General features: G+C 37.2%; 1 protein-coding gene across 1 annotated transcript; it reads left to right on the forward strand.

Annotated features, from left to right (window-relative positions):
- The first annotated feature begins 15,029 nt into the window (after window positions 1-15,029).
- LOC126791835 (endochitinase EP3-like) lies at window positions 15,030-15,957 on the forward strand. Its single transcript, XM_050518328.1, has 2 exons — window positions 15,030-15,409; window positions 15,557-15,957. Exons 1-2 carry the CDS (start codon window positions 15,133-15,135, stop codon window positions 15,955-15,957), a joined length of 678 nt encoding a protein of 225 aa, XP_050374285.1. The 5' UTR covers window positions 15,030-15,132.
- Window positions 15,958-19,093: the final 3,136 nt, after the last annotated feature.

Consider the following 19,093-nt stretch of genomic DNA (forward strand, 5'->3'; position numbering starts at 1 on the left):
GGTTACATGAGACCTCAATAGTACTATATTGTAAATTTAGACTTAAAATTTGGAAAACAGACTTCGGAACGTCACAAATTGACATCGTTTTAGCCTCTTGGCCGTACCCGGTTACTGTTTCGGCTATTCGGCCGCCTTTCGGCCACTTTCCGGCATTTCCTGTTGGTACAAATTAGTTTTCATGGACACTACTACTGATCAAGTAGCGGAACGCATTTATGTCTATTACGAGAGAATATAGCTCATCGTGGTCAATACTAAGATAATGAGACAATCTTTGCGCCATAAGTCTTGCAAATATCACATGACTTCATCTTTCTCATTACACTTACGAACAATGACTAACATAACAAGTCTAGTTCAGCTTGTATTGATTCTTTCCACTTCGGTCAAGTTGCTCATCGTTGATAATATACAACGGAATAAGAGCATAAGCGAATACATCATCAATCATGGGAGATCAATCCATTAAACACACGTGCGCGCTTATACGATCAATTTGAGAGATTTCTATTCATCTCTAACATCAACAAAAAGAGTCTGTAGCGTCCCACAGAAACTTAGTTAATACACATGTTTAGAGAATATGTCTTGATGATGGGCGAAATACTAGTGCCTACGCACCTCGCTACTTTCTGTTTTGATTCCAGAGAATAATGGTCTCCCCTTCATCTAGGTAAAAGCCAAGACCGAAGCTATGACCCTTACTAGTCAATCTTTACGTTTGCCGCCCTTGTTTTTTGGTGCAATACTACGGGCGCCAACAACACCACAGCGTATGATGGTGTCATCGTTGGCTTCCTTCCCACTGTTAAGGATGGTGCCAACGGTGCTAGGACCAGGTCATTTGAAATTCTCCCATATTCTGAGATTTCCAACCTTACCGGCACATCACAGGATTTATATGCGATCTTGTCACTTTCGTACTATCGGTAAAGTCATTGAGCATCGAATCTTTGACTTTCTGGAGGTCGATAATGCGTTACACCTTTACTCACTTTAAGTAGTGCGGGATCTTAATAAGACATAGTGCCACACCACGTCAATTTCTGGCGTTAAAACCAGAATGAGAGCATTCTATATCTCCCCCTAACGACGCGAAGTATGTCTCATCAAAGTGACTATCTGCTAATATCGCATGATAGAGATCCACGGTTGTAGATTAGAAATAGCGGACAAGTATTGGTGATTCATAAATCATGACCAACCAAAATACTTAATCGTGTCTTGTAGACCCATTTGAGAAACTAAAATGGAGGCACATAAAAAACGTAACCAAATAGGTGTTAGTGAAAAGAATGTTGAGATCGTATCCAGTAACCATCTGGTATGCACTAAACGCTTGGTGAGTTGTGGGGCTGAAACGAATAAGTGTCACTGCATGCAACATCATTACATATCCCCATGCAAATACCGGTAGGTTAGTACCCATAACCAAGTCTGAGCCTCTGCTAGATCGTTATGTGAATCAACATGAGGAATTATATGTTCAACAACGATCCCAGTAGATATGCAAATCGAAATCATCAAAAGTCATGGAGGTGAACTCTCCAACGGTATCTAATCAAATAGATTTAAGAAGATGTGAAGGGTGAAAAACAGACTTCGGAACGTCACAAATTGACATCGTTTTAGCCTCTTGGCCGTACCCGGTTACTGTTTCGGCTATTCGGCCGCCTTTCGGCCACTTTCCGGCATTTCCTGTTGGACCTGCAGCTCCGGCCTCCATAATGGTCAGAAACCGGCAACTCATATTGCCGGAAAACCAGCTGACGGCAGCCGTAGCTGGCCGGTATGGAGGCCGGAGCTGCAGGTCCAACAAGAAATGCCGGAAAGTGGCCGAAAGGCGACTGAATAATTGAAACAGTAACCGGGTACGGCCAAGAGGCTAAAACGATGTCAATTTGTGACGTTCCGAAGTCTGTTTTCCACCCTTCACATCTTCTCAAATCTATTTGATTAGATACCGTTGGAGAGTTCACCTCTACGACTTTTGATGATTTCGATTTGCATATCTACTGGGATCGTTGTTGAACATATAATTCCTCATGTTGATTCACATAACGATCTAGCAGAGGCTCAGACTTGGTTATGGGTACTAACCTACCGGTATTTGCATGGGGATATGTAATGATGTTGCATGCAGTGACACTTATTCGTTTCAGCCCCACAACTCACCAAGCGTTTAGTGCATACCAGATGGTTACTGGATACGATCTCAACATTCTTTTCACTAACACCTATTTGGTTACGTTTTTTATGTGCCTCCATTTTAGTTTCTCAGATGGGTCTACAAGACACGATTAAGTATTTTGGTTGGTCATGATTTATGAATCACCAATACTTGTCCGCTATTTCCAATCTACAACCGTGGATCTCTATCATGCGATATTAGCAGATAGTCACTTTGATGAGACATACTTCGCGTCGTTAGGGGGAGATATAGAATGCTCTCATTCTGGTTTTAACGCCAGAAATTGACGTGGTGTGGCACTATGTCTTATTAAGATCCCGCACTACTTAAAGTAAGTAAAGGTGTAACGCATTATCGACCTCCAGAAAGTCAAAGATTCGATGCTCAATGACTTTACCAATAGTACGAAAGTGACAAGATCGCATATAAATCCTGTGATATGCCGGTAAGGTTGGAAATCTCAGAATATGGGAGAATTTCAAATGACCTGGTCCTAGCACCGTTGGCACCATCCTTAACAGTGGGAAGGAAGCCAACGATGACACCATCATACGCTGTGGTGTTGTTGGCGCCCGTAGTATTGCACCAAAAAACAAGGGCGGCAAACATAAAGATTGACTAGTAAGGGTCATAGCTTCGGTCTTGGCTTTTACCTAGATGAAGGGGAGACCATTATTCTCTGGAATCAAAACAGAAAGTAGCGAGGTGCGTAGGCACTAGTATTTCGCCCATCATCAAGACATATTCTCTAAACATGTGTATTAACTAAGTTTCTGTGGGACGCTACAGACTCTTTTTGTTGATGTTAGAGATGAATAGAAATCTCTCAAATTGATCGTATAAGCGCGCACGTGTGTTTAATGGATTGATCTCCCATGATTGATGATGTATTCGCTTATGCTCTTATTCCGTTGTATATTATCAACGATGAGCAACTTGACCGAAGTGGAAAGAATCAATACAAGTTGAACTAGACTTGTTATGTTAGTCATTGTTCGTAAGTGTAATGAGAAAGATGAAGTCATGTGATATTTGCAAGACTTATGGCGCAAAGATTGTCTCATTATCCTAGTATTGACCACGATGAGCTATATTCTCTCGTAATAGACATAAATGCGTTCCGCTACTTGATCAGTAATAGTGTCCATGAAAACTAATTTGCACCATATGAAAGTGCCCGAAGGACCTTAATTGCTTGATTAAATACCTCCAGACCACATAGATCTTATGCAGTCAGATTGCGTCGTTCGAGAGAACGTAGTACAATGGGTTACAAGAACTTATACCCATACGTGTTCATATGAAAGCCAATTTTGGACTTTCTATTCCATCTAAGTAAAGATGATGAAGAGATTCAATGAGTTATAGTTCATATATGTTAGTGTTGTTGAGACACTATTGCTTTCATTATGATGTGATTAACTATGTGCCTATGCATCGTCATTGGACTTGCATTGTTCCATTGACACGAGTCTAGTTCTACACTTAGTGAACCAATACAAATCCTATCCACACCAACGCCGCCAGCGGCTCTAGCAACATTAACGTATGCCTTGGTGTAGTAGTCAACACTGGCAGCGTAGAGGGTGCGTATGGTTCCGTATCGAACCAAAACCAGTCATTCATTGGTCCATTTCCCCATTCCTTTGTGAAAGACACATTGAATGTGACAAATCGGAATATGTCCAGTTTTGTATGTCAATTTCAATGCGACCTATTGGACAGATCATTCAATGAAATATGGTTAATTTGGTATCATTGGGAAGGTCTATGTGTCTACTTTCCAAGGACATCAACCATTTGTTCATAATTATCGTATTGAGTAAGTTTTGGTCGTTTTAGCAAAGTAGGACAGTTATGTCTGGGAATTTGCAAGTCAGTCAACTTCGATAGAGTATTGTGAACTGCTCCGATCGAATATGGTTGTGAACTTTATGTCATTGGAAAGCCACGGGTGTCTACTTTCTAGAACATTTTACGGTTCACTGATACCTATTATGACGAAGAAGTTATGGCTGTTTAAGTGAGTGAAGGTCACTCTACCCGAGAATCTGATTTTCATTGCAAACTCTTGTTTTGAGGTCTTATGCAATCTTGTTTCCTAAGATCTAAGTTTGGCTATGTATAACATGTATGATCTAAGGATGTGTGGCGAGATTAATGATTAAATCATTAGCCCAAGACTAAGTTTGAGAAGCATGTAATGAATGTTGTATACGTTGTTCTTTGTACTGCATTAGTATGACACTAATCAGGGGGAGTTGTTTCGTAGACTTTAGGGGGAGTCTACCTCACATGATGCTATCAAATGTAGATGGTGTGTTGTGCTCTTTTTTCTTTCGATCAAGCTTTTGTTTTTACCCAAGAGGTTTTTATTTTACTTGACAAGATTTTTACCGAGGCAACGATGTGTGCACCATGCAACCTCGACATGTGACACAAGGGGAGTGTTTTGGGATAATTACTATTATACCCTTGTGTGTGTCTTACATTTATTAGGTTTCCTGGTAGAGATAGATTTACATCTCTGTAATAGATTATGACTCTGAATCCTACGAGACTGCAGTTATATAATTGATAGGAGCACTTTGTGCTACGTTCTTAATATGTTTTTACCTCCATTTGTACTTTGCTTAGCCCTTATAGTTGTAATATCGAGTCATTGAGTCACAATAGGAGTCTTGGACGGTATTGGATGTGTCTTTGTGCTTAAACGAGTTAAAAACGAAGAATTAGTCTAGAGTCCTAGTTTGAGTAGGAATCCTTATAGGACTAGGAAACCTAGTTGAATTAGGAGTCTTCATCTTTTTACGTTTTGGTCGCATTGGCGATATCTTGAGAGTCAGGTTTGCATTAGGAATCCTTGTTAGACTAGGAAACATACCATTTTGGAAAGTCCTACTTGAACTCAAACTCTTATTACGAAACTTTCCTAAATGAACTTCCTTGTTCTAGTAACTTACTTATTCTAGAAAGTTTCATTTTTGCAAATTAGAAACTTTCCTAATCTAGTTGAGCTCATCTATTACATGTGTCTTTTTAAGACAACAAATGTCTAGATTAGGACATGATTTTCAAAATACATTATCTCTTATTATTGATTTTCTTTTCTTATTTTCAGAATTAAGAGATAATTGAAAGAGAAAAAGAAGGAGTTTCAGCCGTGATATCTTTCCATTCAATCAAAGAGAGCCGTGCCTTATCTATTCAGCTTGTAAAGGAAGCTTTGCCGTGCCTATGGATCAGCTTAAGGGATAAGTGTCGTGCCTAGCATTCAGCAAAATAAAAGGAGTCCAACCGTGCAGCCCATGAGGGAAAGAAGGAGATAAGAGCTTGTTCTACAAGGAAAGCAAGGGCAGCCATTCGATCCAATTAAAGAGAGAAATCTCAGTCGTGCATACATGGATCAGCCCATCAAAAACCCTAGCAGCCTCTCCTCCTCCTTCCTCTATATAAGGCACGGCCTCCCTTCATAAAATCTATCACCATTCTCTCATAAACACAGCCAAATTGCTGCGCAAAAATACCCAGAAAATTCGAGCCAAAAACTTCATCAATTCTCCACTTTTCCGTGCCATCCTCTTGCCTCTTCCACCACCGAATTCATCTTCCTCCATCTTTCAAGGTTTCTATTGTGTGATTCATCCATGGCTTGTAAAGTTTCTTTTGGTTTTCTGCAAATTTCGAATTCATTGTATGATTATTTGGATGTTATTTTAGGTTTTATATATGAAGAGCATAAATTCAGACTTATTTGGTTTTATGTTTTGATTGTATAAACTCATGAAATATGTATGTATGCCGTGTGTTATGAATAGGGGCAGTAGGATTTCTGATTTTTATTTAGGTTTTATTTCAATTAATTCCTTGAATTTGTACATCTAAATCAATGCTTGAGGAAGCCAAGGCAATGGTTCTCCTAAGGTTGCGATTTAATTCACCAAAGTGTTCATTGATTGAGTATGAGCTTCGTGTTTCAATTATTGATACTTGTTTAGGGTTGTGATAGTTCTAGGAATTTGCATGTTTAATCAAGATGAGTGACGCCCATGCTTGCTTACATATTTCCAATTTGACTTATTGTGCTTATGTGCTACTTTTTTGTTTAACTAGAACGCTTCGTTATGTTGAACTCTTTTTAGCATATGTTTAGGATTGAACGCTTCATTGATTCTAAATAATTAAGAAGTCTTAACGATTAGATGAACCGCTTCGGGCTCTAATTAGAATTAGAATTGAAATGGACTTAAGAAGAATCGAAAATACTTGCTGCCTATATGTTGTTCTACACGTGTTATACATGTTTCTTGTGTAGAATTCGTGTTTTGGTTATGTGATGAGTGGTTGATCAATTGTATATAAGTAATTTAGGATTTATTTTAAGTTATAGTTTTAGAATCCAAATCAAATCCCCCAATAACATGATAAGTGTTGAGGCCCTTTTGATTCCAAAGACTGAACGATCCCTGCTTATTCTATACTAACGATGATGTTTTTCAGAGTATTTTATAGACGTTCTAACAAAACGCTCTATCAGTAATGCATATATATAGGCTCAATATCAATCAATAAAGTATTATGTTCTGTTTCATTACATTGTGATTATTCTCGTTTCATTATACTCGAACAACCTCTTAATTATTTCATTATTTTAACTATATTATTTCATAAATATCATCAAAGTAGTGATAAAAAATCATCGTTTTGACATGCAATGTTTTAGAAATAAGATTATTAAATGTGTTGTAATATTTTATTTATTTTACTATTCTAAATAGTTATATAAAACAAATATTGTAATTACACAATTTTTTTATGTTAATTGTGTCTTATAATACTAATAGGCCCGACACAGGCCCGAGCCCAGCCCGACTTGGACTTTTCGAGAATCAGAAATTGAAGTCCTATGGAGAGCCAAGGCTACCCTCGTCAACACCCTCTTCCCCTTCTTTCGTTTCATTATGTTTTTCTTTATGATTTCTATGTTTGTTATGACTTTAAGTAGCTAAGTATTTTTCTAGGGCAATAATGGATCTCTAGCATGACTATTTGATGATTTTAGTTGGTTAATTACTTGACTATTAGATTGGTGTTGAATTTTTATTTTCAATGATAATTGTTGCTTATTTCAAAATATTATTGACTCGCGACCTCTAGGGTTTAGTTTAAGCTATCTGATGCAAGAGTAGGTAGATGCCCATGCTGAATCTTTAATGCTTCTTGTGATCATAGACCACAAATTGGTAAAATAGATGCCATGTTTTATTCGGTTTGTGTGAGTCCTTTTGTTTTCATTGAACTGTATTGACCCTTAACATAGACGCCATATATCTAAGAGTAATTTGGGTACTATACCCCGCTATAAGGTAGTATTCATACTTTGGAGAACTTATGCGTATAAGTATTCCACCATAAGGCTTATATGACGGATTTTTTGACACCAGTTTATTAGTTAGTAATTAGAAGACGAGAAACCCCAATAGGATTGTGACAGTGAAGTTAGAAGCCCTAGTGTCGTCCATCGTTGATTTACAAACTCTTTTCAAAACTCTTTTTCCAATTTGATCTTTCGTTCTTTGCTCACTATTTGTGTTTATTTGTTCAATTAGTTAGGGTTAGAATGGTGAGTACTCTCCAAACTGATCCTGAAGTTTGTAGAATGGTGAAGCAGAAAAGGGAGGCGGATAAATTAAACATACGGCCTCCTACTCAAAATGGGCTCTACTTATTTGTTATCGGCCTAAAACTAATCTGAATACGGATTTTAGGAGTTGAGGGGGAGAAGAGAATATAATCATGGCCATGGAGTTGGAATCGAGCTACGAAATTGAGCGGACAACCTAGTTCATTGAGGCCAATAAGTTGAGGAGAGTGGGTTTGCAGTTCCCATATGAGCTTATGATGGATTCGGTGAGAGTTGTGAGTGCTCTGAGGGTTGTATATGTTTCGAAGGAACGAAACTATTCAAGTATGTACCCCGAATTAGAAAGGTTATGATGTATAAAGTCACAAAATAATCGATGCAAAATGGCGATTCTCATAATCGCACCCAAAACAGTGGTGTACACAAACGACCACACGAAATTAATTTTTTCCCTTCAAGTAATAACGTGAGTCCCCTAGAACGGTCACACGAAAAATGTTGACATATCCTTCGTTGGTCTCATCGGCGCTATAAGAAGGGCCGGAAAAAAGACATGATGAAGGCTAATAGCGCCCAAAAATTTAAGAAAAACATACTTGTTGGTCTGCCAAATAGACCGCTTTAAAATGAGTGACGCTGTAAATTAATCGTCGTGCAAGAAAGTTGCTTGATGAATTCCTTTTCGATCTTCATACGAATGGCATTAATTGCACTTGAGTAACGTCCATCTTCGGTATGCATGTTATCACTATAGTATGACGATTAATCATTTTTCCTATACAAGCACATGAAATTTATAGTTAGAAACGAAACGTGCAAAGAAACAAATAAATAAATAGGAAAAAAAAGAGGTAGGCCGAATAGGCTGTTGGGCTCATTAGGCCATAGGCCCAAATCCGAGACATGTTAGCTTAGAGAGGAAACCGGGTCAAGACCGGGTCGGACCCAAAGAAAACGGGTCGAGCTCGAGCTGCAGCGTCAGGAGGCTCGAACGAGGGTCGTCGGTTTTTGGGAAATAAAACATCATCGGCATGGGGCTTGCAGCACCGGTGGACTGGGTTGAACGACGCTGAGTCAGTTCGTCGCTGCTGCGCTGGTGAGGAGTCATCAGAGGCTTTGTCGAGATCAGGGTCGCCTTCAACGTTGGGGAGTCTCAGAAGAGCAGTCGTCGATTCGATGAGGAGCAGGGCGGCACTTGGTTTGACGACGAACGGGCTGGATTGACGACGGAGTCAAAGGAGACACGATGAAAATCCAGAGCGGCGTTAATAGCATGGCGCCGGCGCGGGTCGACTAACGCAAGTCGATGAGGTAGTTCGGGTGCCCAGAGAAAATTCCTGGGTGCCCGTAGAAGCTTCGATTTTGGGGTTTTTTTTTCTTTTGTTTTCTTCTCCAACAACTAATTGTCGGTACTGCAAATTCTCGGCGATACCCCAAAAAGGAAAGAGGCTCCCAGAGCATAAGATTTCAGGGTTCTGATTTTAATTTTTCTGGTGGTGGCCCGTTGTTCAGACACTTTAAAACAAAGTGCATGATAACGTGATCAAGTGTGATAGAAACGAGAATAATTACGACGTAAAAGAACATAACTAAACTCTTTATTGATTGATAATAGGCTAGATATAAACATTACATACGGAGTATCCCGAAGAATCATGGATTCATATCTCTTACATTAAGGCATAATCTACTATGATAAAGAAACTTAAATATACTAAGACACACACAAGGGTATAATAATAATTCTCCCGGAAAAATAGTAATAATATTAATAATTTAAGAGATATTATATACAGTAAAATATAAGTACTTCGGGTGATATGCGGCAATGATAGAGTGATATATGCATGGACCTAGTTCCAAGCTAGGGTAAGTAGAGGGGAAAAAAGTAGGAAAGAATAATGGGAAATAATGTACCTTCGGAAGTTTTCAATCTCATCACAATTATTCAAAATAAACCAATTTGCTTGTCTCAATTCTTCTGTAGATAGCTCGATCATGGATCCTTTTCCTGGACACACTTTTTGAGCAAAAACTTCTAACCCGGCTCTGGCTTCACTTTCTGATTGGTTCCTGTTGTTTCCCTCATCTTTTAACTTTGGTACTTGTTTTCTCATTATTGTATTGTCCTTTTCTCAGAAGAACCACTCTGATTTCTTTTCAAGGTACTCTGGGATTTCATTAGCTGATGCAAATGCATCTTTTTTTGTACTTTTATTTGTGTCAACTTGTCTTCGTACATTCACTATCAATCCTAACACTAAGCTTTATAGTTTACAAAATCACTTGAAATTTTATTTGGTTGTGTTTTCAGCGCGCTTCTTTTGATAATCAAATGTTGAGAACTAAGTGTAAGATGCAAGTCTTTCAACGCAAACATAAAGCTAATAAGAATGTTACGATATAGATATCCCGCAGGAAGTCATGAACGGTGAAGAGATATTCCATATCCAGCTCGACCAAGGCATTCATTCTTATCATAACACTCCATGTGGAAGAGGAAACAAGTTGCTGTGGATAAAGCCCAATCTTTTGTTCTTGTGTTTTGTTATATTAAGAATCTAAGATTTGTATGTACTAATTGTAATTTGTAGGTATTCAATGTCTGGATCAGAGAGGAGCAATTATTCTGATGAGTACGACTCTGGAAGTGATGACTACAATGAGATTCTGGTTGTTGATGGTACAACTCAAGGGCAGGAGGAAGTAGCCAAAGCTCAGAGTGGAAAGAAAGCAGTAGTTACTGATGAAACTGCTGAACTTGTTGAACCTATAAAAAAGGAAGAAAAGGAGTGCGGAAAGTAGATGTGGATCTTCATTTTGATGAGTTTGGTACTACCGTTTGTAATCTGATGAGTCTCTTTAGTTTCCTGATAATCCACATCATCGTCTTCATCTTCATCAATATCATTCTCGTCGCTTGTATCATTTGCATTAACTCTTGGAAAAAAATCATGTATCATATCGAATATACTGGCATTCTGTCTAACATATTAACTGGACTATTTGGAATATGTTGATTTTGCACTTCATTATGCTCTCCATGATGTATCTATGGGTTATATGTCGTGACCATACCACTTTTCAATAGATGAATCTTGACTACACTCAAAGGGTGTGCACTTGTGTTATTACACTTCATGCACGTACATGAGATATGATTATTTTCATTCAGGTGATGCCTTGCAACCTCTAGAAAATAGTTAATCCCTTCTTTGTACACGTTAGTGAACCAACAATTTGGATCTAAACTCTGCTGAATCCACGATATGTCGATCCCAATTTCAATAAATAGAAGAGGTTGATGCAACAATAATATTATGAGAGAGAGAAAAAAAACAAACATGAGGTACGGTTGATCAATTGATATATACATATATACTTGTTTATCCTTTTTCCACAAGGATTAAGGATTTTCTACTTGCATACATTTTCCTTTGTGATAGGATTTTCTATCAGCTCTATGAGAATGATGCAGTGCAGGAATAGTCGTAATTCTCTTTCTTTTGTAATTTGGGTTGCTTCATATAGACTCTGCAAGGTACTTTTTACAGAATGGTCTTTGGTGCTCATGTCCTCGTCTTTAGCAAGGGTTGGTACTTTTATATGGCGGTTGAAAGCAGTCTCCCAAACAATATTGAGTGTATTTGTTCATTTACTTTTTTATCCTTGATAAACAAGTTTTCATAGTATATTAATAAGGGGTAGTTAACTAAATTTATTATATTTTATTTATTAGTTATTAGTTATTTCAAAATAAAGTATTTTGTTTATTTATCCAACTATATATTGGATACTAACCCGATTTTATGGGTTTTTTTTATATGGACATACTTTGACTTTGAAACCCTAGAGTAGATCATAATTATGCAACCTTAAATGCTTGATTACCCTATATAAGGACTTGGAAACTTAGTCTTTCCATAAGCAGGTCAATGACCATTTTTTTTAAACAAAAATTAAGGGAACATGAATGGAAAATCCTTCCTTTCAAAACATAAAATGGAAAACCCGCAAAATCCCATATATGGCCAATGATTTCTTTTCTTTTTCATTTTGAGCAATTTTTTTTCATATTTAAATTTAATCAAGTAATTTATATTTTATTTTTATCTTTTTAGTTCTTTTTAATTGTAATTAAGTCTGTCTCGAGGGGATTTTATTTAAATAGGATCTTCCTCAAGGAGAGTTACCTTTGCTCTCACTTTGAGCGGACTCTCTCTAATTCATATATGAATTTGATAAGATCTCTTCTCACACAAAGTCACTTGATAGAATTTTTTGATAAGTTATATATACCATGTAGGTTTTATCTCATCAAGACTCACCTTGAGGAGTATTCAGTTCATTCTGATTTTATTTCACACACATAAGTCCCCCCATTGAGTAGAAAATGTCGGGTGAAGTACTTTGTAGAGAGAAATTTTAATTTGTCACAAAAACATTAAACAATACCTCGTTAAAGTTGTTGCTTAATTGGTTTTAACCGAGTAAATAAATTTGGTCACATAAATATTATCTGACAACTCAAAACATTTATTACTAAAATTACCTTCAGGGAGTAAATAAATTTGGTCACATAAAGAATAAGCGACATTCCCTTTAATTTTCCATATAATTAATCTTTTGCGAGAGAATTAAAGTTATCTTATAAACATTAACCAACAATTGGAAAATTTGTCACATAATTAACATTTTACGAGGGAATTTAGCTGTTGCAAAATGCCATATAAGCGGCAACTATTATTTTGTTACAAATGCTTACTTTATGCGAGAGAATTACAATTGTCACAAAAACATTAATCTGACAACCAACAATATTTGTTGCTGAAGTAATTTTTAGCAAGGAACATCAAGTTGTCACAGAAACATTACACAACGCCTTGTTAAGTTGTCGCCCAATTAGTTTTCGGCAAGGAAGTAAAATTTGTCACAATAAGGTATCTGACACTTGCAGAATATGTCACTGAAACTGTCTTCAGTGACAAAAAGATAATTGTTGCATAAATAATAAGCAACAATCTCTTCAATTTTTTTTGCTTAATTTTGCGGAAGTTAGAGTTGTCACAAAAACAGTAGCCGATAGCTGGTAAAGGTTGTTACATAATTGATATTTTGCGAGGAATTTGGTTGTCATAAAATAGTATATAAGCGACAACTACAAATTTGTCGCAAATGCTTACTTCATGCGACAAATTGGTTGTCACTGATGAGATTGTGTAGGACAAATGAAGTTTCCTCGCATTTGTCAAGTGTTTGCAACATTTTTTTTAGTGTGACGTATAGTGTAGCTACTAGGGTGACTACCAGTGTGTCTATATGTGTGGCCAATAGTGTAACAACATTAGAATTGATATTTGAATCGTATTAGTTGATTTGAGAAACACAATTCATAGGATGGCAAAACACAATTTTGTTATTTTCAGTCATTCTTTTCTTTTTTGTTTTTCTTTCTCACATTCTTCTAGTTACAACATAGTCATTGAAAGCAGTTACAAGTGTAGTCACAATACAAGATACAATGCCTGTCACAATACCTGATACAATGGTAGTCACAATGTCAATACTGGATTTAACACTATGACATGCAGTGTGACATCTTGATATATGTTAAAATTCAAAGGACATTGGTATGAGTATGCTCAGAATGAAGAAAATAGCTAGAACTATGGAGCCTTAAACTTCGTTTTCACCAGAATATCTTGAAGCACCACCATGGATGGAGGCAGCCATTTGCGAGGGTTAGTGCAGCTTGTAAGGTTGTCGGTTCGGAGTGGGTATTGTATCAAATGAAAGAGGTGAGACAATTTCTTTCAACGGTACTAACCACGTTCAAATTTGTCACCCGACGGTTAAATTATGGCCGAAATTAAAAAGAAGAAAAATAGTATGAGAAAATGCAAAATAGTCATAAATCTGTTTTTTAATTATGTTTAAAACTTGTTGCATAGTTTCAATTTTCATTTAAATGAGATCACCATTTTAAAATTTAAATAAATTGCTTGAACTTTTTATAATTTGAGTTGCCACTTGGTATTAATTTTTAATTTGACATAATTATTTTATAGTTAACCATTGTTAGAATAGTTAAGATGAAGGTCCACATGTCGTACATATAGTTAGGTGGGGATAATGGTACGTGGGATTAAGGGCAGAGATCAAATTTAATTCAAAGACTACCGGTTTAAAGGCATCTCTACTTGTTTTAGTATTGTAGGGACATAATGGAGATATTGGAAGAAAATTCTAATAATTAAATTAGAGATGTGTGTTACACTGGCCAATTCATCAGTCTTAGAATCTACAATTTAGTACATCAAAATCTTGTAATCTCGTGTGTGATGTCGATGGAGATGTTCCGTTGATGCCGTGCGTTTATTTAAGTTGAAACTGGCTTTCGTTTCCAAGACGATACATTACATATATGTAGCTAGCTTGAACCTGCCTTAATTTACTTGATTGTTTTCACTTTTCAGCTTAATTGACGGACCACTCCATCGCCCATCGAAATAAGCCGTCTCCTTCTTTTTGTTCTTTAATTTTTTTGGCTCTGGCCGTGATTCCCTTAGTGGTGCATGCAGCAGCCAGCTACACTCGTGCCACGTACAATTGATCTTTCAGATTAACAATTAACAGTCCACCAAGGGATCGATAGAACTACTTGTGTGCTTTTTTGATTTAGAAATATAGTAGAAGAAAGATTAGAAAGAAAATCCCCCGCTAATTAAGCCACTCCCAATAACAGAAGAGGCTACACGCCTACACCTGGGAAGGGAGAACAGAGGACCAAGAACAACCATGGGTAACATAACTAATTGTGTTGCGTTCCTCATTTGGTGGGTTAATTAATTCATGAAGTCATTATTTAACTTTCTTCAAGCTAAGTCACTTCTATTCAAATATGTCCAGATGTGTATATCACATACATAGGAAACTTTTTGATAATGGTACAGTACTTTGCAAGCTAAATAAGTAAGTTCTGCGCATGCATATATATTCTTTAATTAAAATGAAAACATGAACCAATCTATACGTCCGATTAAGTCAGTATTCAATTGATCTAGAAACATATACGTGTGTATGTTTATAATGTTATATAAGTGTTGAAATTTCAGACCAAAATTGTAGGTTCTTCTCTAAATTGACATCGACCTAATTAGCCTTATGTAACTCGATCGTCATCGATAATCCATGCCATGCATAAATATTCCTATAAATACCCAATTCCATCAACTTAATTTTACACCCAAGTCTACAGATATATATCTATAGAGATCTAGAGACCACGAACAAAATGGATTTCCAAGTTGCAGTCTTCACCATCATAGGATTAGCATTTGTAGCACAAACTGCTAGTGCTCAAAACTCGGTGGCAGATATCGTGACAATTGACTTCTTCAATGGGATTATTAACCAGGCTGCCGCTGACTGTGCTGGGAAGAGCTTCTACACCAGACAGGCTTTTCTCGATACCCTTGGCTCGTACACTGGTTTCGCTACCACTGGTTCCGCTGATGATAATAAACGGGAAATTGCAGCTTTCTTTGCCCATGTCACTCATGAGACTGGCCGTAAGTACCTCCTCATTGTATCATCATTCATCTAGAATTCATCATATATATATATATATATATACATGTCAGGTGAACCCATACATTTGACATCTGTTGGACTTCGTATTAATTTTACATTATTTTGTTAATGATCCATGGAATCAGATTTTTGCTATATTGAAGAGATCAATAAGAACACCTACTGTGACACAAGTAGAACGGACTTCCCATGCAACCCTGCCAAGCAGTACTACGGGCGCGGACCACTCCAACTCACCTGGAATTACAACTACGGAGCTGCCGGAAATGCCATTGGCTTCGACGGCTTAAACTCCCCAGAAACTGTAGCTTCAGAACCCGTGCTAGCGTTCAAGACCGGCTTGTGGTTTTGGATGAACAACGTTCACTCTGTTATCAGCCAGGGATTTGGAGCCACAACTCGAGCCATCAACGGTGCTGTGGAATGTGATGGCAAATCTCCCGACACTGTTCAAGCTCGCGTCAACTATTACACAGACTACTGCACCCAATTCAATGTTGCTCCTGGTGACAATCTCTATTGCTAGCTAGACATACATATTCTGAGCTAATTAATGGAATAAACTTAATTAAAACTGCAGCTTGCATATACAAAAAAAAAAAATCAGTCACGTACATCTCTCTCAAACATGATCTGTAACGATATAAATATGATGAATGTGTAGAGGACAGTAGAGCCAAGAAAGGAGTGGACTGCCTCTTATTGTTGTGTAGTCTATTTCGAAAAATTAAATAAAGAAGTTATAATTTCTACAAGTAGTTTTGTTGGTTTATATTTGGGAGTTTCTTTCATTTCTTCAATTATGACAGATAGACATTTGGAAAATTCAAAGACCCCAAAAAATTATACAAAAAAGATATGCCAAAGCGCGTGTCATTAACCATATCATTTCCTACATGTATTTTAATTTCCAATATTATCTCTATCTTTGTTGTAGGAAAAATAAAATTGTTCCACTCATCTTATTGCATAATCCCTTTATATAGGGAGAGTATTACAATAGTAATGACATTGTACATTATGATGATAATAATGACTAAATGCTACACGTTAGCTATTGAATGTTAATCACTTAATTACCTCTCGTCTGTTACATAGACATTCAACAGTCCCCCTTGGGCCGAGTCAACGGTAAAATGGTGCATGAGGTGTTGTCTCATTAAGAACCTTGCCAAATAACAAAAGCTCAGTGGGAGAAAATAAAACCTTGGTCGAAAGAAAAAAAAAACACAACACACCTATTACAATTGGAAATAACATATATGTGCTAAATTCCTCCTGATGTCTGCACCTCCTCCCGATTTCTATATAAATCATGAGAGCTTTGATAATATTTCATTGGGTACGTATTTCTTTACACATATCTAACGACAACGTAAATTGATACGCTCTGAATCTTTTATTCTTCCTTACAATTTAACTTTTACATTTTACTCGAATCAAGAGTCGTTTTAAATGTAAGGACTCTAAAAGCTGACTTTCCAATGCGTAAGTTTTTTGAGAAATCTGCATTCACAGAAGTTGTAGAGCTTGTCGATATGAGTTCGTAGATGTGACACGTGAGACGACCCGTCCCAAAAATTAACCTAATTATGCGTTAAGACCAAAATTTAAAACCAATAAACCGAAATCTAATCTAATTTAATTGTGGCTGCACCCAAACCTTGTTTGGGCTGCCTACGTATCCTCTACGAGGGATCAAGCCATTCGTAGTTCAACTGAAGAGTCATAAACAATCACGACGACGTCACAACCAAACCAAATATTTCTTGATCAATTATAAGATTAGTTTCAAATCATGGAATACTAACTGATAATGCAAGACCAACATGCATATACTTCCATTTTTACTTTCAATTTCCGTTGCATAGTAATTTTACAGAATCCATAAATTTACTATGCACACCCATAAATTTATTATGAGTACCCAATCCATTGTATCTCCACCACTGCACAACCAACCAAGCAGAATAAGCAAAAGAGTACCATACCAGATCCCTGATCATGGTCTCCTATAACAATCAACTCAATTTCCCAGTTAAAGAACAAATTCACTTCATTTGTCAAGCATAAGGTCATAATCGATTTGCCCTCAACATACAAGGCACAAGAATATAATCAACTTGAGCGCTCACTATACTAGCTTGACAAATTTAACAAAACTCACTCACGGACAGCTCCAATTACTACCAGAGAACATACAAAATATAATTAATGGTCCATCTTGTTTATTTAACTCTTTCAGTTTATGGATAGATGCACAGAGCCAAATCTGTAATTAAGTACATAAATTAAGAGCTCAAAAAATACCAATGTATTCCACAAAGTCCTAATCAACTCCATACTAATCAGCTGGACAAAATAATGATCAAAGACTTCTCAATTTGCCATTCAATTACAGCAAAATAGGAAACCAGAGCTGCATAGGTTCACTCTAAACTACATCATACCACCATCGTAATTCCCAAACTTTAAGGACATTAGTCACCAATCAAACTGCAATATATATACAAGTCTAAATGCACACCAAATGGCTATATATTCTGATCATAGACATCACCAAATGTTAATATGTATAATTTCACAACTGCAACTTCAATCAAGTTCCGGAATGCCACCACCAAAGTTCAATATTTAAAAACTTGAATTATAAACTTAAGGCATACTGAGCCTTTCCTTCAAAGCCCATCTTAATTGATTAACTTTCCCGTAGGCTTGGAACGACTAACTCAATTAAGTTCTTGACAAATCTCTTAGTATCCAGGCAACTAATTCATTCTGACCCTTCACCAATATACAACCTTTCTTTAAAGCATTTGAGTTCAACCTAGAACTATAAACCCAACGTTAACAACAACTCCACCAACACAATTTTCATTCTGCTCAAATCAAACAAACCCAACTACAAATAACAAACACCATGAAAAAGAATCAGAGATCAATACCTGGTCACTGATTTCTAACCGAGTTTCAGCTCCACTTCCTTTGATATCTCCCACTACTAGACCTGATTTCAATCTAAGATCCAAGTTCATAATCTTGCTTCAATACAGAAAAGAGAAGAGAACGTCAATGGCACCCGAAAGATTGACACCGCTCACCACAAATCCTTCATCCATGGTCGCCGGTTGGGAGAAACTGGGGCTGAGAGCGTCGGCGGCGCTAACGGGACTTGAACGGAGGTGAAGCGGCGACCAGAGCAAAGCTAACGGCGGAGAAGGATCGATGGTCTCGCTGGTCGCGAAAGGAGGAGGTCGGGTTGCCAGGCCCGATCTGTTTCTCCCAAAAATGATCAAATACGTTCTTGATTCGTAACTCCTACATACGAACTCCGATTTAGGCGTGCTGTGTGTCCACGAATTTGTATCGATGAGTTTTACGACTTTCATGAATAAAGTTTTCCCGAAAAACTCACGCATCGAAAAGTCAACTTTTAGAGTCGTCACACGTAGTACGACTCTCGTTCTGAGTAAAAGAGAAAACTATTCGCAACGAATCGTAAAAGATTCGGGTCGTAACAGCACGCCTGATAGGAACACAAAGTGTGACGTTCTTAATGTATATATGCTCTATTCTTATGCTTTTGTTACTTCTTATTTAGTTGTTTTAGGTTCATAATTGTCATTTGTATGTTCTAAGTAGAGATATGCCGAAATTAGATG

This window comes from Argentina anserina, chromosome 4, assembly GCF_933775445.1.
Source record: "Argentina anserina chromosome 4, drPotAnse1.1, whole genome shotgun sequence".
Classification (NCBI taxonomy): Eukaryota; Viridiplantae; Streptophyta; class Magnoliopsida; order Rosales; family Rosaceae; genus Argentina; species Argentina anserina.